The sequence below is a fragment of the Tenrec ecaudatus genome, chromosome 16 (genome assembly GCF_050624435.1).
Source record: "Tenrec ecaudatus isolate mTenEca1 chromosome 16, mTenEca1.hap1, whole genome shotgun sequence".
Taxonomy (NCBI): domain Eukaryota; kingdom Metazoa; phylum Chordata; class Mammalia; order Afrosoricida; family Tenrecidae; genus Tenrec; species Tenrec ecaudatus.
In genome coordinates this window covers 73,970,814-73,996,601 of record NC_134545.1, presented here as the reverse complement: position 1 = coordinate 73,996,601, position 25,788 = coordinate 73,970,814, and the positions used below count along the sequence as shown (strand labels likewise).

At 42.8% G+C, this 25,788-nt stretch overlaps 1 protein-coding gene across 1 annotated transcript; it reads right to left on the bottom strand.

The window, feature by feature from the left end:
* Positions 1-200: 200 nt before the first annotated feature.
* On the bottom strand, positions 201-25,398 carry LIPM (lipase family member M). The gene is made up of 9 exons (XM_075533439.1): positions 25,252-25,398; positions 13,068-13,185; positions 9,356-9,554; positions 8,187-8,296; positions 6,264-6,400; positions 5,981-6,127; positions 5,176-5,247; positions 3,908-3,979; positions 201-470 (listed from the first exon to the last, which is right to left on the bottom strand). Exons 1-9 carry the CDS (start codon positions 25,396-25,398, stop codon positions 201-203), a joined length of 1,272 nt encoding a protein of 423 aa, XP_075389554.1.
* Positions 25,399-25,788: the final 390 nt, after the last annotated feature.

The following is a 25,788-nucleotide window of genomic DNA, read 5'->3' as shown; positions in this document are numbered from 1 at the left end:
TTAAACGCCCATCAGTACCAAGTGCAAGAGATCTGAAGGTATGTCTCCTGTCTCTCTTCCCTCCCTTTTCTTCCTTTATTAAGTAGAATTGGTACATTTCCAATCTGGGAAAGCCTCCATAAAATTCTGTTCATAGGCCCTGACACCCTGTCACCCCCTCCCATGAGGTTGTCCCTAAGACTTGTCAGCACCAGGGGCCTTCACCATCTGACCTCGTATGCGCCCTGGGAAAAATTGATTTCCTCCTGCTGCATCAGATGTATGATCTCATTGTACAAACGGCGAGGAGCATCTAAACCCCAGATGAAATCCACATGGGCCCATTCGGGAATGTTCTTGTGGTAGACGAGGTTGGTCACGTCAGAGAGCAGTGCTTTCACATCTTCGGGATTTGAAAGCCAGTCTTGACCTCCGGTCCACATGGCTGTAGGGACCATCATATCTTTGACATTGTACCTGATGGGAGTTGGCTAGGGAAAATAAATGATATTTAGCTCTATATAGCCTTAGGATTTCCAAAGTTTTAACTTACATTTCTAATACGCATCATAACTATGGCCGTGTGTTTTGGTGGGAGGTACATGGGCATCAGCTCCAAAGAAAACTGTATTGGGATTTTTGTTGCCCTCTCTAAGAAATAAACGATGCTGCTTCTGGATCTCAGTTTCCCCCTCCGTGAAAGTAGGACAGTGTCTGTAATAAGGAACTAGGTTGAATCAGAAGACACATAAACTACCTGGCACATAAATTACTTTGTACATACATTGCCTTTAAAAGGTAACTTCCTTGCCTTTTTAAGATGTGATTCCACAAATGTTTCCTGGGGCAAGACTTAGAGAATGGAAGCCATCAGAACCTCCTGTCTCACACATTCCCAAAGATTATGTTTTCAGTAGATGGCATTGGATTTTCTCACTCTGTGATCACCTGAAACCCTGGAAGTAGGCCCAGCTGGATGCTTCTCCACAAGAGGAAGCAAACACTGCTCAATGGCGCGGGAACTCAGGGAGTTTGAACTAGGGGAAGATAGAAACTAGACACCTGCTCAAGCTTCCTGTTACTCAAAGGAGAGCGTCCAGAAGTGTGGGAATTCCCCTTACTCCAGTAGTACCACAGATCAGGTTAGTTGCCTGAGTTCTTGAGCTGAGCACCACCCAGGATGTTCCCTAGACATGGCAAACCCATCCTTCTCATCGAAACCACCACGGAGCCCTGCCCAACAGCAGAGGTCCTTCTTTCTCCTTAGTGGCCCCTTAGGAGTTTGGAGTTAAATCCTAACCTAGAGAGTGGACGCTAGACTATTTTACAGGACCAGCTAAATATATATTTTCTTTTCTTTTTTTTTTTTTAAATTAGGGGCTCATACAACTCTTATCACAATCCATACATATACATATGTCAATTGTATAAAGCACATCTGTACATTCTTTGCCCTAATCATTTTCCAAGCATTTGCTCTCCTCTTAAGCCCTTTGCATCAGGTCCTCTTTTTTTTCCCTCCCTCCCCTTTCCCCCCTCCCTCATGAGCCCTTGATAATTTATACATTATTATTTTATCATATCTTGCCCTATCCGGTGTCTCCCTTCACCCCTTTTCTGTTGTCCGTCCCCCAGGGAGGAGGCCACATGTGGATCCTTGTAATCGGTTCCCCCTTTCCAATCCACTCACCCTCTACTCTCCCAATATTGCCCCTCACACCCCTGGTCCTGAAGGTATCATCCACCCTGGATTCCCTCTGCCTCCAGCTCCTATATGCACCAGTGTACAACCTCTGCTCTATCCAGACTTGCAAGGTAGAAATCAGATCATGGTAGTGGGGAGTGGGGGAAGGAAGCATTTAGGAACTGGAGGAAAGCTGTATTCTTCATTGGTGCTACGTCGCACCCTGACTGACTCATCTCCTCCTCTAGACCCCTCTGTGAGGGGATCTTCAGTGGCCGACAAATGGGCTTTGGGTCTCGACTCTGCATTTCCCCCTTCATTCACTATGGTAAGGTTTTTTTTTTTTTTTGATGATGCTTTATACCTGATCCCTTTGACACCTCGTGATCTCACAGTCTGGTGTGCTTCTTCCATGTGGGTTTTGTTGCTTCTGAGCTAGATGGCTGCTTGTTCACCTTCAAGCCTTTAAGACCCCAGACACTATCTCTTTTGATAGCCGGGCACCATCAGCTTTCTTCACCACATTTACTTGTTCACCCGCTTTGGCTTCAGCAGTTGTTTCCGAAGGGTGAGCATCATAAAATGCCAATTTAATAGAAGAAAGTATTCATGAATTGAGGGAATGCTTGAGTAGAGGCCCAAGGTCCTTCTGCCACCTTAATACTAAACCTATAAATATAGACACATAGATCTATTTCCCCATCCTCATATATATATTTGCATGTACATGCCTTTCTTATCTTATAGATGACAAGATCAAAACAACACAACGTCTAGTTAGAAGTTTCTGGGACTTTATGATACCTTGTTTGTATGGTTCTCTCTGTTTCTGTCACCGTTTTCAGTTGTGTACGTTGTACACCAGGAGTGCTGCGGGTGCAGCGGTGTAGCTGCTGCATTCAAGCCCACTAGCCACTCCACAAGAGGAGGATGTGGCGGGTACTGTCAAGACCACAGCCAACGCAACACCGCGTGGCTTTTGTACTCAGTTTAATATTTGTTGAAATATTTGGGAGGACACTGCTCTCATCATCTTTAGAAACCAGTACACGAATTATTGATGACTGAACATTTCTCAGCAGTGCCTTTCGCTAAAGACATGTTCTAACATACATTGAAGAAGGGGCTCAAAAAATGACTGACTGTGACTTGTTCCTGAGGGGCAATACACGGTCTGTCCAATGTCCTAACCTTTATATCTTAATCCTAACCTAACCTTTATATCTTAATCCTAACCTACCCTTTATATCTTAATATGCAACCAGGGGGTGTTACGTAGGACACAGGACTCCCCATTAAGAGTTTGGTTGCATCCACTCTGCTCCCTCCAGCTCTCTGTTTGTATAATCTAGAGTTGTTTACCTTCATACGCACACTAAACAGTCTTCTTGGTTTCATGCTTGAGAAGTACTCTTACTCTTTTCAAGTCTATACAATTTTAATGTTTAATTTTATGGGATAGCTGACTCTACATTCAGTCACATCATATTCTTTTTCATATTTCTTTACTTGAAAATTACAGATCCCTTGAAAGTCTGACTTGGAGAGCTCTTAAAAATAACCTTCAAGAGCCTAACTCACTGCCATTGAGTCAATGCCAACTCATAGTGACCATAAGGGACCGAGTAGAACACTTCCTATGAGTTTTTCCAAGACTGTAACTCTTTATAGCAGTTGAAGGCCACATCTTTCTCCCACAGAGCAGCTGGTGGTTTTGAACTGCTGACCTTGTGGATTGTATCCTAATGCATAACCACTATGCCACCAGGTCTCCTTAGTCCACCAACTTTTATTTTAAAGGTAAATTGGGCTTGAAGGGTAAAAAACAAACCCGCCTACTCGATACACAGCTAATTCTGCAAAAGCATTACTAACAGCTGCTGTTTAATGGCGTTTGGTCTGTGCCATGAAACTCTTCTGCCCCGCTGCTACTCTCATTCTTCTGCCTTCTCTTTTATTCCCAAAGGACCTTCTAATAACCACCACCACCCAATTCTGCTAAATCTACTGCATCTTGCCCTAGGAAAGCCCAGTTCCCTCTTCACAGAGGAAGCCTCATCAGAAAGGCCTCCGACATCATTAAAGAAGCAGCGAAACCTCTTGGTGATGCTGTGAACGTCCCCACCTCAAATGGTTTTAAACTCAAATTGTTATATCCGACCTGAATTTTATTTTATTCCCACTCTCAAATAAACTGCCAACATTCCGTCCTTCTCACACTGGTCTAGCATTGGGTTGTCTTACCTGCTTGCTTTTCTCCAGATTCTTGGTCTCACTCCCCCAGTCATATGCCCGGAGTTCCCCAGAATTCACAGCCTAAAAGGGGCAGGAAAATTTCCAAGACATTCACATGTACCACTGGATTAGGGTGGCGTGGTGGTGGGAAAGCGCTGCTAAATCTGCACCCATGGGAGAAACAGAAACCCAATGGCAAAACTGCTAGTTCTGTTTACTGTTGGGGTAAACTTCTGGGCTGAAGTAACTCCAAGAAATTCATGTGGCTCTTCTACATAACCTCATAGATTAGAATGGGAACACACTCCTGGAATTGTGCATGGTCCTGGGAAAGTGTGGATCAAACCCAATCCAGTTCAGAATAGTTTCGTTTTTGGTGTTGAAATATCACACAGATGCATAAACACATCCAAAAATATAATAATAGAATAGGATTAGATTTAAACTGGGTCCGCATTTATGATTTCTAGATGTAATAGCCAGTATCCTTTAACTATTCTGTTTGAATTAAGATTCTCTCTCCCTCTTTCTCTCTCCCTCTCTTCTTCTTCTTCTTCTTCTTCTTTTTTTAACAAACTGGACATTAACCTACGAGTAGTTATGCTCCAGTTCTTCGCCCTCGGATCCACTCTTCTGTCGAGACCCCGTTAGGGAGAGTCTTTGAGATCATCTATAATGAGCATATCTAGGCTCAGTGCTTCTTCATATGCAATAGAGTTCGTGGCTTCCATGAGTGATAATCCATTTCTCTTGAAAGCATTTTGAATCCCTAACCTTAAATGAACTGCACATACTTCCAGTCAATTCATTTGGTTGGTAATCAGGTATTTCCTCATGCGATTCCAGGTGAAATTTGCAGCACAAAGGGCTCCTGTGAGAACCTCTTTGGGCAATTGTTGTAATTAATTTAAGTGCCACCTTAGCATTTTCAGTTACTACTTGACCTAGCTGCACAAAGGAGACTGTGGGCAAAAGTTCTTCTCAAGTTTCCGCTTTTTGTGGCTAGACACAGAAAAAAATGTCTTTCTCAGATCACCTGAATTCACACTTTTAAGATCCCAGTAAACTTGCTATTGGATAAAACACTTCCTTTCATCTCCTCAAAGTTTTCAGGGCTTGCGGTCAAATTTATAGTAGAAACAGCTTCTGTAGACTTGAATTTCCAATCAGAATAAATGTGGAAACTCCTGGCTGTCACAAGGGCATCTTTTTTGGAGTATTCCCTCTAAACCTGGACCAGGCCATGAACAAAATGTGTCTCCACATTTAACTCTTACCTGGCTCCAATGGAGGATATTCTGCACCGATGTTCCCGCAGGTGTATGGCCCACGTACACATTTGCTCGGCTCTGTAAGGAAGCATGGATAACTAGTGGGACTTAGATGGTCTCACAAGTTTTGCATCTAGTAGTCAAGACCCCAATTCACAGGGTGTCAGACAAGGAAATGGGGATGCCCATTTCATTAAGTGATCGGCAGTTACCTATGTGGTGTCTTCAATATTCCTTGACAACACTGTAATTTGAAAGCATCCATTCTTCCTCAGTTTTCCTTATTTTTTATCCATCCTTTACTTGCATAGGAGGTGAATGAAAATACCATGGCTTGAATAGGCTGCTCAAAGTGACATATTTGCTTTTTAACATGTCACAGAGGTCTTTTTCAGTAGATTTACCCAATGCCTTCATATTCTGATTTCTTGACGGTTGCTTCCGTGGACCTAGCACTAACTAAATATCCTAGACATGCCATCAAAATGTTTACATCATATACCAGAAGAGCCCAAGTAGAGGGAACCAGGGGGTCATAGAGGGCATTCCATTGACTCAAAGGCAAATAAAACAAACACCTGGTGTTGAGTGAACTCTGGTGCACCATGGCCCTATAGGACAACACAGAAGAACTCCACAGACCATTCAAGGCTGTGCATCTGGATGGACGTTGACACCTCATCTTCCTCCCCAGAATGACAGGGGAGTTTGAACTATAAACCTTAGGTTAACAGCCCCGCCCCATCTCCCCCTACTGCTACCAGGGATCTACCTCCCTTGACTCCCAAACTCCAAACTCACACCCACTTACCATGTTCATATTGTTGGAATTAAATCCACCCAAGAGTAGCATGAGATTGCTACAGATCTGGTCAATTATCACCTGGCCACAAAGGTAGATCACAAACTGTCTGAGAATCCTGTTCTGGTGTAGGAACTCTTTTTTGCCAAACAACCCCTGTAAAATATGACACGAAGCAATAGTCATTACATTATGGGCAAGAAAGAAGGGACTTGAACTCAAGAGTGTATGTTTTAGCAAAGTGGCCTGGAAGGCTCTTCATCACAGACAAGGTATCCAAGGAGTTGCATACCTTGATCATCATATCGGGCAGCAACAAAAATTTGGTTCCAGGGCTTTTGGCGTATTTGACAGTGGCTATTGGAGCTAGAGCAAAATACAATTTAATTTTCCGAGCCAGGTCTGGCATGGTGGAAAACGCAATGAAGCCTGCAAGAAGAGATGCACGTCAGCACGCACACGGCATGTCCTAGGGCGCTGAACATATTCTTTCCACTGTTGCGAAGGTGACACTATGTGTGGGTCATTGACAGGCATGAGGATTTCTCACGTTTTGGTGAAGGTTTCAGAGCACTTTAGACCCCATATGATGATTTCGACACAAATGATTCAGTGCCATCGTGTATATATGTTCTTTACCCTTTGTGAATATTCTCAATGTTTCTGATATTTACTTTTTTCCCCTTCCTCTAGGTTCCCTGTCCCCTTGCCTTTGCAACGTTATTTTTAAATAACTCTGGGTCAATCGGTTTCCTACTGCTGAGTTTTCTAAAGGCCCAGAGGACTCGTGGGTGATATTCTACATTTTGAGAGCAAATGTGTCCTGAGCTAACGGAGGCGAGTCATATGTGACTCTATCTTATGTCTTCTATGGAATTATAAACTCTGGAAGGGAGAAAAACAAGCAAATGATTCTGCATTCCTGAGGACACTTAGCATATTTGTTTCAAGCCATAGATTTTCCATAGATGGTCAATCCCTGAGCTGTTCCATTGAGGCACCACTTGCCTGTCCGTTTGTGGTGGTGATTTGTGTGTCCCTATGATGCTGGAAGCTATGTCATTGGTATTTCAAATACCTGTAAGGGTTTTCAAAGTGAACACCTTTCATAGGGTAACACACATTGTACAGGGTATATCTGCTGCTCTTTAAAGTTTTGAAAAGCGAGGTTACTTTGAGGACTAAGGACACCTGACCCATGCCATGGTGTTTTCAACTGCTTTATATGGACAGCGAAACACTAGCATACCATGACTTCTTTCTAGTTTCCCAGACGTTGGTGTCTCTGAAAGGAGACTGGTTCTTTCTCCGCTTTTTCCTCCAACGGTTTAAGTTGCCAGGCACAGGCAAAGGTCGGTGCAAAATGAACTGAACTGGTATGACTCTGCTCTCCAGCTGTGCCACCAGTAGCATGAGGTTGAAACTACTTTAAATGAAATGTTGGCACAATTCTAACCAGGCAAGAACTCAGTAGAGATGGTGAGGCCTGAGAACTTTAGGTAATGTCTCCCAGTAATAACTCTCTGTATGTGAAGAAGCACGTGCAGGTTCTCCATGAGTCACTACTGAACGAATCCTTGGCGTTTGCTCTCCTCCTTCCTCTCAAACTAGCAGTTAGCCTCGTCATTCACATTCTATGTCACAAAAAAGTGTGGAGTGTAGAGAAAGAAAGACAACAACAACTTCAGAGACCTCTGGATATTAGAGTAGGAGCATACATGACACTTAGCTTTCTTTCTAAGAAGGGCCTAGAATAAGTGAACAATACTGAAAAATAAGGAGTGGAAAGCATAAGAGTCAAACGCTTTCATTCGCCAGAGAACACCAAGAAAAACTGAGCCTATTGAGCGTATGTCCTGAGTCCTGGCCATGCTAGAGTTGATTCAGACTCAAAGAAAGCCTGTGTAGCTTTTCCAAGATTGCCAATCTGCACAAGAGCAGACAGCCTCATCTTTCTCCTACAGAGCAGCTAGTGACTTTGAACCACTGACCTTGCATTAGTAATCCGATGCTTATTCCCCAGCACCACTTGGGTTTCTAGCACAGCACAAGCCTCCCCCAACATAGTCTGTATTCTTATGACCCAAAGAGTCTTAAGAGGATAGGAACAGATCTGAGAGAAGCATGAGATTAGATGCACTAATCCCAGCAAGAACCATGAGTGATATATTCACATTTCTTCTGCGTATACAAACCTGCTTTCTTCTGAACCTACCCATGGTGGTGCCCTGTGAATAGCCAACATAAAAGATCTTTTCCTGGCCCGTTTTCTGCAAAATAAAGTTTATCACTGCAGGCAGGTCAAACCTAGCCATCTCATCATAACTACAAAGGGAAAAGACAAAGTTATACAAAACAATTATAACCAGAAACAAAACAATTATAATCAGAAACAGACAAAAGCAGAACAAGTGTTCATAAGCAAGTATTCAGTCCCAACAGCCAGGCTCTGTGTTCCTCAGCCTCTCAGGCTTGACTTGTTTTAAACCTGTGATGCTGGATGATGCCTCTACTATTACAGGCTGTCAGAAACTGGTGTTCTTTCCAGATATTCGAGAGGGATGGTCATGTTTAATTAACATTTACTAATGAAGGTGGCTTGATATGCTCTTCGAACAGCACAGTACAGTGCCGTTTATGTAGACGTGTTTGTATGAAAAATATTAAAGAATCTGCAGGGCCTCTTCTCTGTTGAAACGCGTAGATTGTTGTCAAGAGTTTATTTAAATAGAAATGAAAATCTTTCTGTAATAGCATGAGAGATGCTTTCGTCAACTCGATTAGCCCTAGGTTTGATAGTTTCCCTGTTTTCTTTAATGCCGTCCTGGTCTTATCTCCTTTCAGGACACTAGCCCTTGTCACCCGTCTGGTTTAAAGAATAATCCCACATAGCAGTCCCATGACGCCCACCGACAAGGCTACCGAGCTCCACACCCTTCTCTTCTTTCAGCCTTTGACCACGTCAGGGTGAAACGATCACTAATTACCCATCTCATCCTATTGGACAGACCCGACCTTCCCATGGGAAGCCAATCTTTCTCACAGCTTGTCCACTAGAAACACGAGCTAGTTACAACCACTGAAGTGTTTTCTTCGGTGTTGGATTAACCAGCTCATCTGTTGTGAAATATATATGACTCTGCCTCTCTTGCTTATTGAATAATCCACCCCTGTGTGCAACCCATGTGAAATTGTTCACTGTAGTGATGAGTCAATAAGCACATATAAGTCATGCTTACCTGTGGGTAATTTACCCCTAGGTTACATGCTAGGTTATTGAAGATCCAACCAAAGTAATTTATCCCAACACTAGAAACCACAATTCTGTACCCAATTCTACCAGAGACATCCATGTCCACCTCTACTCTCAGTATTTCCAGATACCTGAAAGCCCAGAACTCATCTTGGTCTATGGAGAGGGTCTTGTGTTTCCGAGACCAGGTGTTTCCCCGACTGTTCCCCATCCACACATCGTAACCAGCATCTGCCAGGATGAAGCCCAGGCTGTTGTTGGGTAGGTTGGAAATCCAGTTGCTCGCGTCTCCAAGCAGGCCATGCTGCAGTAACACCACAGGTCTGGAACCTGCGAAAGGAAGAATGTCAGCCAACTGTACTGGTCTCTATCTGACTCACTATCTGCTAATATGCGAGGACACTGGTGCCAGATAATGAACACTTGGTTCAACTCCTTGCTACTGATGTCCAGTTATGATCAAATAAATGGGTGCGATGGAGGAGGTAGTGCAATGCCTGGCATACAGAAAGAATGGATAAAGGTCATGTGCATTGCTGTTCATGAGTCTTGTCTAGATTTCTGTGAGGATGGATGGTCTTGAAAGCGCTCCAGGAGTAGGAAGGCAGGTGGCTAGACAGATGGATAGGTACAGATGAAGATGTAAGGTCAGAGAGTGGCTTCACAGGTACAGGTTTTGGAATAAATTGAGTCTGTGTTATGAGATGTCTTCTGCCTTCTAGAAGTGACTGATTTCGCAGGAGGGCTGTGAAAGCACAAGGTTAGCCTGGTAAGAAAGTAAAACTCCAGAAATGAAACTCTTCTGTCAGTAAGCTGATCCCAAATCACAGCAACCCTCTGGGACCGAGGACTAGAACTGCCCCTGTTGTTGCTGAGACCCAATCTTTAAGGGAGTAGAAAGCCTCATTGGTCTTGAGTGGAATGCCTGGCTGTTCGAACGGCTGACCTTGACATTGGCAGCCCAAGCACAGCTCACTATGCCACCAGGGCTCCTGGTAACAAGTAAGGAAGTCTTCAATTACTAAAGCCTGAAATAAAGCGGAACTCTATGAACTATTGTTGCGATTAGTGCTAACAGTGACATTCTGCGTTTTGGTCTCCGCATCAGAAAAGTAGGGTACAATTCCCGCTTGACAGGATTGGGATGCCCGGGCCTGAACGCGATATTGCTTCACCTGACCCATTGCACACTCTTTCCTGAGTGGCAGTTCTTGTTATTATTTTTATAAAGGTGTAGATCAACTCCTGAAACAAGCATGTATTTATTCCATGCCCTTATGGAGCACAGAGCTTTCTACAACAAACTCACCGAGATGTGGGCACTCTTTCTTTGCCGTGTCATCCCCGTCTGGGGAGAGAAACGTGTAGAACCCAGAGAGACATGGCTGAGCACAGGACTAGGAGAAAGGAAGGTGATCTTTGAGGTAAACCTGTTCGCCCTTAGGGAAGTGGTTCCATTGTGTCCTTGGGGACACAAGTCGGGTCTCTCCTCCTGTGGCATCCATGGAACTTTCCCGTGGCTGAGGTCAACCAGGCCTCGCTTCGCTGTATTTGTGCATTTGGTACACCGAGTGACAGAACGGGCAGTTTGCCTACATTTGAAAAAATCTCCCAGAGTATAGCTCACATTGAGGTTTTAGCCAACTGGTGCGCATTTAAGTGCTGCTCTTTAAAAAGTGATCCTTTCAGAGGATGGCCCAGATACTTTTTTTTTCTTGATGTGAAATAATGATTATTTAATACGGTAAGACAAAAACACTGTTATCAAACACTTATCGATAGTTTTCAGTGTTCTTGACTCGTTTCAGTACAAACTCGATCAGCCCTATGAATGGAGGGTAAACAAATCTCCCCGCCCCATTCATTGCAGGGCCACTTAACTCCCACTTGGAGAGTGCTGCGCGGGGGCTGCAGGAACAACGTCAGCCACTAGAGGGAGGTCGGCCCGCTCGGAGAAGGCTGGTTTTCTTGGACTTCAAACTCCAATGTCCCTTGTGAGAGTTCCTTTAAAGGATGCCAAGAATAGGCTCTGCCCACCAAGAGGGCTGCAAGTGAAGCCACGTTAGGAACTGCTCCAGACATTCGACGCTTGCACAGGGTTGCGCCTGGCCTGGAGAGGACGTGGCGCTGATGCCTTGTCTACCCCCCTGGGCCTCGTGGGGCTTAGTGACAAGGTCCCTGTGCTTCCATGCAAGGAATTTGTTTACGTAAAATCCACTGGTTCGTTCCACGTATTTTATTCGCTCCCACAATGTGCTAGAAGTCCATGCTCAGCTGCTAACCCAAAGATTGGAGCTTTGAGCCCGTCTGAGTCATCTTTGAAGAAAGGCCCAACAGTCTACTTGGAAACATCTCACGACAGAAAACCCCAGGGCCCACAGCTCGGATCTGACCCACAGGAGCTCAGCCTGAGTCAGACTCGGCTCTGCTGCACTGAAACGGAGTCCTAGGCGCTCGTAGGCACGGGGAGAGCAATACATGCCAAGTCCACTCGGTTTACATTCTAGTCTGAGAGAGTCAGACAAGAAACAAACACAGGGGTTGGCTTATGTCTGAGCCGTTAGCAAATATATGTGTATCATATCGGATGATGACAGATACTAGGAAGAGGAGTAAGCAGAGGAATACGTTAGAGCCCATAAGTAAGATATGAGACGGGTTGCTATTTTGAATAGGAATGTCAGGGAAGGATTCTCTTTAAAAGTAGGTTTGTGAGTCCCTAATAAAACGTTAAAAAAAAAGAGAGAGAGAGAAGAAGAAAATTTTAAGTAAATAATAGAAAGGTAGGTTCCAAAGAAGGGTTTGACCTGATGTGTTGCAAGATCAGTCTAAAGCAGATGTGGTAAATTCAACGAGGCCAAGGTGGAGATATGCCCAGACATGCACAGCTGGTGTAAACACAAGTATTGTTTTCCTAAAGCTGCACACATCGAGACGAAAGATACCTGAAGTTTCTTTTTCACCAAATCTCAATAGCATACATCTGCTTGTCACTTTCCTGTTGAGGACACGGGCTCGCGTGGCCGACAGAGCTGGACTGGGGTGCAGGCTTTGCCACATACTAGCACACACTTCCTGGGCAAGCTACTCTGTGAATGGCAATTGCTTCCTAGAGATAGAGTGGGTCTACAGATAAAGCATCCAGAACAACACCTGGTGTAGAGGACGGTCAGAATACACGTATTATATTGCATGTATGCATGACAGGTCATGTACTTGTATTTGCTGCTACAGCATTCAAGGAGTAGGGCATCAAAGTAGGAATGGAGGAGGAGGAGGGTCTTTTTTTGAACCTGCAATATATTAAAGTCAGCTGAAAATTTTATGACACAAAAATTGGGTCATGTGGATTAGGGAAGCATGTAGCAAAGATAAACAGCAACACGAAGCAAAACTTGAAGCGCCTCTTAACATTTTCTTAGTTAAAAGCTTACTCATTTCTGCCTTATTGCAAACCCTCAAGGTGCTCATTGGTCAGGGGTGGGCGCCAGAGGCCACCTTAGAATTTGCATCCTTCAAGCTAAGGGGCCGATACAGGCTGTTTAAGGGACCCAACCACTGGGCACCCTAGACTATCCATTTAGGAGGGATTTACACTAAGTGCTAGAAAGCGGAGGGCAAGGAATGGCTGTTTCCTAAAGGCCGTTTTGAGAAGCAAACACTTCCCAAATTGTTTATTTGAGATCATCTCTGGTGAGGTATGGGTGGCGGTAATGGGAATTATGGTGAAACTGTAGGCATTCCTTGGGCACATTATACTCAGAGCATCTACCTGCTCAAATCACAAAGAAATCACTGCGGTTAGGAAGACTGCCTGTTGGCACAATCTGCGGCGAACCGTACCTGCTTGCTTGAGGTGCATTAGACCTTGTGGAATTCTGTTGAGAGAAAGGATGTACCCGTCCTCCGTGGCCACTTCATACTCCTCACAGGGATAGCCTTGATGCTGGATGATTTCACTCTATGAGATAAACAGCACAATTTTCCCCAAGTTCACGTAGATGTGTAATTAGGTCCTCAATAATCCGAAAGTTAAAAAAAAAAAGAGCAGATTTCCTGATTCTATCGGAGACAAGAAATTCTTGCTTTCCCCTAATAAGTCATGTTATCTTAGAAAAATCACCCAGCTACTTCCATGCCTCAATTTCTTCCTCTTTATTATTGAACTTGGGCTCAGAAAGTGGGGCTCAGAGAGTAGGACATAGACCAACAGCATCAGTATCACTTGAGAACTTTTGAACAGTATCAGGCTCCAATCCAGAGCCATTGAATCAGGACTTCCAATAATGGGCCCAACAATCTGTGATCCAATAAGCTCTTTGGGGGGAATTCTGATGCACTCTCTGCAAATCCACTTGTCACAACACTGGCTCTAAAACCCGAGTGTGCACCTTTGATGGCGAAAAAACATACAGATTCCTAGCCCCATGTCAGGTGAGGGATCCGGTGGTTCTAACAGGCACTAGTAGGCATGATTTCAGCTAGTTTGACACCTGCCCCAGGTTATCTTGTCAGACGCTGTGGGCCATGCGTCCCTTGACTGTCCTTCTCGCCTGTGCCACAGGCACAAACACAATGTTTCTTCATAAACTGGGGTTCAGAGTTCCTTAGGGGATTTGAGAAGAATTATTAAAAAGGTCAATCATTTGGACATACACATATTTTCTTGCACAATTTAAGGGATTCTGATTCTTAGTGTCCACTTAGGAACCCACGATTTAAAAAAACCAAAAACAATTTATACAGCTGTAGCATGTAGAAACTTTTTTTTCTTCCAGAAATCATGAAGCTATAAAGATCTAGGTATTCTTACTGTTTCTGCTCACTGGCATCTGCCTCCCAGAGTAGGGAGCATCTATTTCTGTTGAGAACTGATGATGTAAAACGAATGATAGAGTGGAGAAGGTGGCATGTATATCTGCTTATTTTGCTATAGAATGCTCACTGCTATGGGATCATTTCTGACTCATAGTAACCCCATAGGACACAGCAACGTTGTCTCTTTGGGCTTCTGAGACTCTAAATCTTTAGGGACACAAACAGCCTCATCTTTCTTCTCTGGAACAACTGATGGGTTTGAATCACTGACCTTGTGGCTTGCAGCAGCAGCAGCAGCAGCTCACTGCATAGCCCATTAGGCCACGAGGGCTCCTTCATGGTAGAATGAAAGGCAACATATCATAGTAATTAAGAAAAAGTCATTGGAGTCTCACTGCTTGAGCTTTACTCCTGGCTGTAACATTATTATTTGAGCGAGCTGCATAAACTTGGGAACTTTAGTTAACCTAGCCTGGGGTTTCATGTAACCCTCTGTAAATTAGGAGTACTCATGGTTCGTAGGATCACTGCAAGGAATGTCAAAAGAGAACCCGTTTATACCGCTGTCTTTCCTGGTAACATCCCAGATCCAAACAACTGCTGCAGCCCCGGAGACAATTCTGACTCAAAGTCACCTTTTGGGTCTGAGTAGAACTGCTCCGCAGGGTTGGCAGCTGTTTTACCCACGGTGGTACCAAGGTGCCTTTCCCCCCTGCTAACTAGTAGGCACTAAATTAGTGTCCAATTAAATTATAATTAAAATCAGTTTACTAGGTCGTAAGAAGCATAATGTGTGTGTAAAACCACCGCACACATATTCTGGAGAGATTTGGGGACCTGTGCTTTCCCACTCTGAGGAGCCTCAGAATTACTTGGAGGATTTGTTCAAATGCAAAGTGCTTGGCCTCCATGTCTGCATTTCTGACTCAGTAGGTCTGGAGTCAGCCCCAGAATTTGCATTTCTATTACTTAGGTGATGCAGCTGTTGTCGGGGGCATCCTTTGAGAACCACTAGTACAGATTACTTAGAGAGATAATTGTGCAAACTATGAGGATAAAGGCCATCTGGCAAGCGTGTGCTAAGATGACGTAAAATTTTTCAGGTGAGGGATGACAGATGTGAGTGAATGAACAGCCAAGGAATTGAGACCAGGAGTGGGCCAGGAGCAAGGTTATCAAGGAAGGCATCTCAGTGGGAGAGTACGAGATGAACCTGGAGTGTTCAGTCAAACACAAACACACACACACACACACACACACACACACACACACACCTGTCACAGTCCAGTGATCCTTGGTTAAAAAAATACCTTTGTTGTCAAGTTATTCCAATTCCAAGCAAATGTATAGGATATAGTAGAACCTCCCATTGGTTCCCAAGGCTATTTAGCTACTGCCTTGAGTTTTAAGAAAAACAAACAAACAAAACATCAAGGACTCAAACCCACTTGCACGGAATTGATTCTGACTCATAGTGAACCTGGGCAGAATTTCTGAGGCTCTAATCTTAAAAAATTTTTTTTCAATAAATCATTTTATTGGGGACTCTTACAGCTCTTATAACAATCCATACATCAATTGTATCAAGCACAGTTGTACATATGTTGCCATCAACATTTCCAAAACATTTTCTTTCTACTTGAGCCCTGGGTATCAGCTCCTCCTTTTTCCCCCCTTCCTTCCCCCCCTCCCACCTCATGAACCCTTGATAATTTAAAATTTATTTTTATTTTCATATTTTACACCATCTGATGTCTCCCTTTCCCTCACATTTCTGATGTGAAACCTGGGGGGGGGCGGGTTGTCTGTTGATCATTGAGATTGGTCCCCCCTTTCCTACCTTCTCCCCCCATCTTCCTCTTATCCTCATGGTATTGCTACTCCCACTGCTGATTCTGAGGGGTTTATCCTGGATTATGTGTGTCAAGAGCTCTTCTCTGTACCAGTATACATGCCCTGGTCTAACCAGATTTGTAAGATAGAACTGGGGTCATGATAGTGGGGGGTGGGGTGGGGAGAAGCACTAAAGAACAAGAGGAATGTTGTGTGTTTTGTTGGTGCTATACTGCACCCTGACTGGCTTATCCCTTCCTGTGTCCCTTCTGTGGGGATGTGCAATTGTCTACAGATGGGCTGTGGGTCTCTTTTCTGACCCCCCTTATTCTCATCAAAATGGTTGTTTGTTTGTGTGCTTCTTCCATGTGGGTTTTTTTTGCTTCCCTGATAGATGGATGCTTGCTTATCTTCAAGCCTTCAAGACCCCAGATCATAGCCTCATCTTTATCCCTTGTAAATCTGGTGGGTTTGAACCACTGACTTTGTATTTAGCAGTTCAAGGTTTACCTGACAGGATGAAAAGCAAACAAACAAGAAATCCTCAGAGATGTAGGATGGGAACAAGAGCAACTTAGAAGGCACTGTGAGCATCGTGTCCACATGGCAGGTGGTTGGCCAGCTGAATGCTACACTGGACAAGATGGTTATAAAGGATGATAACCATCCCGAGCCTCTTGGTGTCAAGTCTATTCAATTTATAGAGGCCCGTAGGGTTTCTAAAGCTGCGGATCTTCCTGGAGCAGACTGCCACACCTTTCTCCACTAGAACAGCTGGTGGGTTGGAACAACTGACCTTTCAGTGAGCACCCGAGCACTTAACCACTGCACCACCTGGGCTCCCTATAACAGTAGGACATAAATTTATGGACATAAAAATATAAGCCATAAAGTATTCTGAACGGTATTGCTGGAGGTCTGAAAATTTATATAACCATTAAAAATAACTATTTTTAGGACAACTTATAACAATATGTTTTTAGAAAGTATTTAAATTTCAATACTATAATCCACCACTGGTTCATTGGTTAGTTGTCGGGTGGTGTTTACATGTTGCTGGAATTCTGAAAGCTATGACACTGGTATTTCAGGATCACTCATAGTGAACAGATTTCAGGGAAGTTCCCAGACTAAGACAGATTAGGAAGGAGGACCTGGTTATCTACTTTTGAAAAGATTTGGCTAGTATATGCCTTATGAGCACTGTCTGATATAGCACCAGAAGATTAACTCCTCAGGGTGGAAGGCCCTCAAAATACAAATGGGGAGCTCTGGCTCCTCAAATAGAGTTGACCTCAGCAACATGGAGGGAGGTCAGCGCTCAGCACCTACGGCTGCTGTTATGGCGTGACTCACGATGAGAAGGAACAGCTGCACACTTCTATTAATCATGTCAACGTGGAGCATGAATCTTAGTGTGAATCTAGGAAAATGGGAAGTAGTCAAAAATAAAGTGGAATACCTAAAGGTGAGTGAGTGGAAATGGACCAGTATGGTTCATTTTGAATAGGACAAATATGTGTGGTTCTCCATGTTGGAAATAACAGCTTGAAGAGGAATGGCCTTATATTTACCCTCAAGGAAAACATTTCAAAACCTATGCCAAAAAAACAAAGCTGTCAGTGAGAGGATAATATCCATACTCCTACCAGGAAGATTGTTACTAAGATAGTCATTCAAATTTACAAAACATCAATACCAAAGATGAAGAGGTGGACAAATTTTGCCAACTTCTGAAGTCTGAAATTGATCAAGTATGTAATGAAGATTGGAATTTAAACATTAGAAACAACAACAAAAAGGAGTAACTTGGAACTGGAAGTTATGGACTCTATTATAGTGACAACAAAAAATGCCAGTGATAACGTGGTAGACTTTTGCAAGACCAACAACCTATTCATTGGAAACATCTTTTTAAACAACCTAAATAGTGATATAAGGTGGTAAACAACACATATGTGGACCTTACTGTATAGAATACACACGAATCAAAACAGCTAAATGAGGATGCCTAGTGGGGTTTAATCAAGGACAACATAGCAGTGAGGAATTACTAAACCTGAATGAAGGCCAAACATGATGGTGGCACCAGAGGAAAGTAAAAGGAAATTAAGGTATGTACCAGGAAGCAAAGGATATTTATAGAGGTCTAAATATAGGCATGCACATATGTAAATATATTTATATATAACGAGAAGGGAATAGATCTATGTACTTATATCTATATGTTAAGAATTAAGGTTGCAGATGGATATTGGGCCTTGAATCAAGTGCTCCCTCAACACAAGAACATTTATTTCTAATAGTCCAGCATTCCCTGATGTTCACTTTCCTGACAATTGCTGAAGACAAAATGGGTACATAAGCAGATGTGGTGAAGAAAGCTGTTGGTGCTTGGCTATCAAAAGATATAGCATCAAGGGTCTTAAAAGGTTGAAGATAAACAAGTGGCCATGTAGCCCAGATGCAACAAAGCCCACATGGAAGAAGCACACCACCAGCCTGTGTGATCTTGAGGTGTCCACGAGATCAGGTATCAGGCATCTAAGACCTAGAACAAAATCATAGCCAATGTGAATGGGGGTGGGGGTGGGGTGGTCCACGGGGTAGAGACCCAAACCCCACTTGTAGACAATTGGACATCCATCACAGAAGGGTCACAAGGAAGAGATAAGCCAGTCAGGGGTTGGAATATTACTGATGAAACATACAACTTTCCTCTAGTTCTCTAATGCTTCCTTCCCTGCATTATCATGACCTCAATTCTACCTTACAAATCAGATTAGACCAGATCATGCACACTGCTACAGGTAAGAGGTCAAGACACAGCAAATCCAGGAGAGATAAGCCCCTCAGGGCCAACCATGGGAATAGAGATAAAAGGAGGATAAGGGGAAGGTGGGGGGATACAGGGGGAATCAACCACAAGGATCAACATATAACCCCCTCCCAGGGGAACAAACAACAGAAAGGCGGGTGAAGGGTGACAGAGGACAATGTAAGATATGAAAATAATAATCTATAACTTATCAAGGATTCAAAGGGAGGGGAGGTGGAGGAGGGAGGGGTAAAATGAGGAGCTGATATCAAGGGCTCGAGTAGAAAGAAACTGCTTTGAAAATGATGACGGCAGCATATGTACAAATGTCCTATGTATGGATTGTGATGGGAGATGTAAGAGTCTCCAATCAAAGTATTTAATAAACAAAATAAAACAAACCAGCTATATGTGTGGAAAGAGATGATGAAGAACTCAAAATTTTCCATGAGAACAAGACCAGGAACTGATGGCAGGATCGATCATCATTTGCTCAAATTAAAGCTGAAGAACAAAATTTTATGATAGCCAAAATATGACTTTGGTGTATTTCACTTAAATTTAGACACCATCTCAAGAATAGGTTTGAGGCATTGAACACTAGGGACTGATAACCAACCAGTTGTGATATGACATTCAGGATATCATAAATGAAAAGAGCAAATGGTAATTTAAAATGCAGGAAAGTTTCTCTACTTGCAAGTTTCAGAGCCGCTTCTGAGAATCATCTTGGCCTTTTATTTCTTGTCTTTTGAAATTTATTGCAGTATTATGTATGCAACATTTCCATCTATTTATCACTTTACCCTTACATTTTAACTCTTCCCAGTGTCCACCTGCTTCCATCATTTTTTGTCAAATTTTGTTGAATTTAATATTGCCTTCTTCTTTATTCACTCAGGTTCATACACGTTCATGCTCTAGCAATAAATTTTAACACCCATTTAAAAAGACAAGGAATCAAAGGCCAAAATGAATCTCAGAAGAGACTCTGCAACTTGCAAGTAGAGAAGGTAAAGCCATTGGAAGAAATGATGAAGTAAAACAGCTCAGGGTCGTTCCACGGATGGCTTGAGAAGACCAAAGACAGCATCATAATGTGCAAGGACTTGGAGCTAGAAAACCAAGAGGGAAGAATTCACTTGGCTCCTCTTACATTTCAAGAGCTTATTAAAACATTCAAATCTCAAGTTGCAATACTGAAGGATTCTCCAGGTAAGCTAGTCCATGACACAAGAAACATCAAAAGAAGATGGAAAGAATACATAGAGTTATTATACCAAAATGAATTGATTGATGTTCAGTCAATTCAGAATCTAACACATGGCCAAGGACCAATGGTTACGAAGGAAGAAGCTCAAGCTTCATTGAAGGCATTGGCAAAAATCAAAGCTCCAGATATCTATGGCTGCCCAAGATTTTTCAACTAAGAGATGCCAGACTGGGATGTTCGCTTGTCTAATCCAAGAAATTTGGAGAACAGTTACCTGGCTAACTGAATGGAAAGGGTCCACAGGAAAGGTGGTCCAACCGGCTGTGGAACTATTGAACGATATCCCTGATCTCACACAGATGTAAAATTTTGCTAAAAATTAAAAAAAATGTTCACCAGTATATGGACAGAGAACTCCCAGAAATGCAAGCTAACTTTCTAAGGGATTGTAGAAGGAGTTATGATATTATTATTGATGTCAGATAGATCTTGTCTGAAAGCAGAGAAGACCAAAACGATGTTTACTTGTGTTTTATGGCTTAAGCAACGCCTTTTGAATGAGTGGATCATAACAAGCTATGGATGGCATTTGGAAGAATGGGAATTCCAGAACTCTTAAATGTGTGTGGTGGAGAATGCAATCAAGAGACAGTCATTTGAAAGAGAGAAAGGGAACATTATGTGGTTTAAAATCAGGAAAAATATGTGTACCTTTTTACCATGCTCATTTGATCTGTATGCTGAGCAAATAATCCGAGAAGTGGGACTCTATAGAAACCTTGCTTGCTCAAGGACAAAAGGACTAATGTAAAGAAAACAAAATTATTCACAATTGGACCAATAGGTGACATCATGATAAATGGAGAAAACATCGAAGTTGTCAAGGATTTCTTTTTACTTGGATCCCCAATCAATGCTCATTTCATTACGAAATGAAAGAACATATTGCATTGGGAAATCAGTTGCAAAGGTTCTCTTTAAAGTAATAAAAAACAAAGATGTTATCTGTAGACGAGAGTGTACTTGGTCCAAGCCATGGCAAATCATCTCTTACAAGATGGGAAAGCTTGACAATGCATCAGGTAGATCCTTATGGTGTTGGCGAAGGGTACTGAATATCAAATGGACTGCCAGAGAAGCAAACACATTCTGACTGTAATAGGTACAGTGAGATGTCTTCTCACTTCCTTGGGGAATGCTATCAGGAGGAACACATCCTCGCTGGAGGACAGCATACTCGGTAAGGTGTGGGACCAGGGACGAAGGAACGTGGAACAAAATAGACGGACACAGTCTGAGAAGTGGATTCAAAGATAGCGGTGGTTGTCAGGGTGGTGCAGGATTGAGCAGTGTGCCATTGTGTCACCTTGGGTCACTCTGAGTCTGAACCTGTTCAATGTCTCCTAAAAGAGCAATAACCATTATATGTCCCAATCTTGTAACCTAATGAAGGCAAGGAATCAGAGATAGGCATAAAATCATCCTATCAGGATGGTTGGATTTGCATTATTTGCAACCGTACAAATTATTTTGGGGACTGGGTCAGTAAATCTTGGGGTGGATACTCTGATGCGCTACCTACATCCTCTTTCAATAAAGGACCAGTTGCATCTACTGTGAATGCTGTCCACAGAGTCCTGGGATGTTGTCTTGTTCTGGAATGGCTCCTTGACCCAGTGTGCCATAGGTAGTAACTGATCTGTGTGGTTTGAAAATCCTGGTCATGTAAACCCAGCTTGTGTCCAAGCCTAAGTTGTCCAACTCAGAAGGGCCATTGTAACTTGGAGCTCCTTGTGAGGGTACCAAGGCTGTTTTTGAGGGTGCGCTGTAACTTGGCTTCTCCCTTTGCCCACTGCAATGTATTTCCCCTGCTTTCCAACAGTTCTCCTTAATAGATGTTGCGCACATGAACTCTACCTCTGAATCTGCTTCTCAGAGAATTCAACCTGGGGCAATGTACGTACCCTGTGCCCACTTCCAAAGCAAGCAAAACAAACAAAGCAAACGCAAACACAAGCAAACACGATACGGGTTGTTCAAATGATATTATAGAAGATGATTTAATATCATGAGAAAATTTCATGATCTATATAATAAGTTGAAAAAATGCTAGGAATATTAAGACATTCTCCTTTTTGAAAAAGAAAATGAAAATAAGGATTTATTGGTTGATAAGAAGAAAGATATGAGGAACATCTGACAAGGTTATCAGCATTTCTGGGTGAAGCCTTGCCTGGTACAAGCAACTCAGCACTCAGGTGCTAACTGAAAGGTCGAAGACTTGAGTCCACTCAGCGGTGCCTTGGAATAATGACCTGGTGATCTACTTTCAAAGCAACCATGGGAAACCGTACAGAGAACAGTTCCACACTGGCACAGATGCGGTCACTATGCACGAGGCACCGCTGATAGCCTGGAGTTCTAGGTGCTGGATATATTGGTGATGGTTGACCTCTCGTTTTATAGCCATCTGCCTTTCCCCCCAGATTTTCCACAATGAACTTACATTACTTTTGTAATATAAGGTAAATGTCAATATTTAAAATCCACTAAACATGGCCTACTCTTGGCTCCTTAAAAATGGCATGTTTTCAGCTGCTCCAGAGTTATCTGCTGGTCTCTGCTTAGAAGACTCTTATTGAACCTTACAGTCTCACATCCATGTAATCCGTGCCCACCCAAATAAATAACTCTTATTCATGTTTGAGACTTTAGCTTTAACAAAGCCTTTCACCAGAAACAAATGCTTCCAAGATCTCTGTGTTAGATATTCCCATTTTATCTTCTTTTTTTTCTAACTTGTGTGAATAGTAATTAAGTGTCTATCTTTCTTATTGGAGGTTAAGTTCTATGAAGTCTGGGTCTAAGTATTCAGTTCTTACAGTAATGTCAGCATTTTGTAGCACATTAGGAATCTAGTAAGGTGCTCAAAGAATCTGGTTGCATGTGTTTAAGTAATTGGGTACTTACCTAAGTGCCCACATAACTCAGACCCACTAGGTGCACTGATGTAAAATGATATGGCAAAGCAAATGTGGTGAAGAAAGCGGATGGTGCCAAGCCATCAAAAGCTATAACGTCTGGAGTCTTAAAGTCTTGAAGACAAACAAGCGGCAACAAGACCATATGGAAGAAATGCACCCGCCTGTGAAATCATGTGGCTTTGTTGAGACTGGGTAACAGGCATCAGAAGACTCACAACAAATAAGCAAACAAGTTATATTGTTGAGAACGAGAGGGGTCAGAGCATAGACCCAAAGCCCATCTGCAGACAATGGGACATCCCCTCACAGAGGGGTCACAGGGAAGGAATGAGTCAATCAGGTGGAGTAAAGCACCAATGAAACACACAATATTCTTTGAGGCTTCCTCACCCCCCACTATCATGACCCCAGTACTGACTTTCACTGCAGGTTAGACTAGAGCATGTGCACAGGTACGATAAGACCTAAGGGCTCTGGAAACACGAAATCCAGGGACAGGAATGGGAATAGTGATACCAGAAGGGTAGGGAGAAGTGGGAAGAGGAGGGAAAGAAGGGGGAAACGATCCTAATAATTGACATGTAATCTCCACCACTCCCCTCCAGGGGGATGGATAACAGAAACCATGGGGTAAGGGAGACAGTGGTCAGTGTAAGATATGAAAATATTAATAATTTATCAAGAGGTTGTGGGGGGCAAGGGAGAAAAAACAGGAGTTGATACTAAGGGTTCAATAGAAAGTAAATGTCTAGAAAAGAATGATATGTACAAATATGCCTGATACTGTTGATGTATGGATTGTTATAAGAGTTGTAAGAGCCTCAATAAAATGATCTTTTATTAAAAAAACCCAACCAAATGAACAACAACAACAAAATGATATGGCAGTCTGCTTCTGTAAAGATTACAGCCATGGAAATCCACTGGGGCAGTTCTACTCTGTCCTTTATACGTTGCAGTAGGTGTTCATTAAAATTTGCTGGAAAAATACAGGCAAGACTATGGTTGACTCAGTATACAGAGTCAAGTCAATGCAGACTTTGAATTTTATTCTGTGTTGCTGACTCTACCCTAATAATTGTATAATGCCCCAGTTTACTTTTTCCCAGTCAGTATAGCTACTCAGTGGCAGAGCCCTATTCAGTTGTTTCAGCCTTAGGAATTCTGAAACTCCAGCAGAGTGGGGGTGCTGGGTACACCCAGTAGATGTGGCTCAGGAGATAGACTAGTTCTGCCTAGTCTATAGTATTCACTTCACTCATGAATCTAGGAGAATTTGTGTGGGATTTTCTCAGGGCCAGAGGGTGGATCTGATCTGTCCCAACCTGGTAATTATCTAAAACAAGCCATCAAAGACAATGATTAAAGTGGCTGAAAGAAGCTTCATATAGGTCAGAATATGTATCTGGAATATTCATATGGCTCACCAGAGTCATAAAACTCTTACAAGGAAGCTTCTGTAAAAAGGGCCCGTATAATGTCGGTTAAACTTTTCCCTTTCTGTGAGGTCTATGGAGCATGAATAAAACACACAACCATCTTACTCATCTTGAGGAAGAATTACCTCCTATTTACTGGGAAGGGTTTACAGGGTAATGGCTACAATTATGGACTTTGCATTCAGGCAGGTCTGTATTTAAATTGTAGCTCTACCTACACCAGCAGCATGGCCTAGTTTAAGTTGCTTAACTTCTTTAATTCTCAATCTCTTGGTTTGAAAAATGAAGATGATCATATTTACTGGATAAGGCAGTGTGCATGAAATCCCACGTACCAATCTATGGAATTCATCATTATAGTCTAGAATCTGAAAGTAAGTTCCTTTTCCCTAAATCTCTGAGAGACCTCAAGAGATGGCATAGTAATCATGCAATCACGAGCATCTCTCATCTAGGTCCCTTTATTGGTACTCCAAAGAGAGCTACCAGTCCAGGGGAGGGTGAAATGAGTCAATTGTCATGACTTCGGATGAAAGCAAACTGTAAGAAGTGATGACTGCCATCTCAGCCATAATGGAGAAAAAGGATAAAAACACAAACATAATACACACAATCATCAGGTTCTGGCCTTGACCCAACAGATCTCAATGGGTTCTCTGTTGATAGGAGGAAATGAAGAATTTATGGAAAAGTTAGGTTATGTTTGAGATGCAAAGGAATTAAGTTATATCTATTGAATTTGTGTCTACAGACCCCAGTTTAGCATCCTTTCCAGTATAATACACTATTTTTTTTTCACGAAACTAACATAAATCACCACAGTTTATAAACACAATATATAATGCAGATAACACAGAAAAGCACATATTAGCAAGTGAAGGCATTTACTTTCCCCAAAACATTGTGGAAAATCTCAACTTACGATGTTCATGAATGCTTCCGGGTCCGCAGCTTTAGTTGGCCTGTGTCCCGAGTTCACATTTCTTTGTAGCAAATGAGCCGCCAGAATCAGAAGCCACATCTCCATTCTGTGTGAAATAATCCATCCTCTTGAAAATATTTCTGGCATGGTTCAACATCTGCACCTAGTCCCTCCCTGGCAATATGGCCACGAACTGCAGTGAGAAGAAGTATCAAAAGAACCTTTCGTGCATTTTCCACCTGCAAGTCTTTTTGAACTTGGGAAGCAAATTGAGCAGTCGTAGTTGACAGGAGCAGGAGAACACCGAGCAGTCTGGAAGCATTGCACAGAGTGTCCCAATACATCTGGCTCCTCCTGCTCCTTCTGCATAACAGGAAGTCACCAGCCCTTCAGCTTCTAGGTGTGGAGACGTTTTCCTTGATGAGATCCAGAGCTGCAGTCATGTAATACAGTCCATGACTGTTTATTCCGCAGCTCCAAATGGTTGGAGCTATAGGTTGAAGCCTTTAGCTGTTATATTGTTGCCTTTTGATAGGT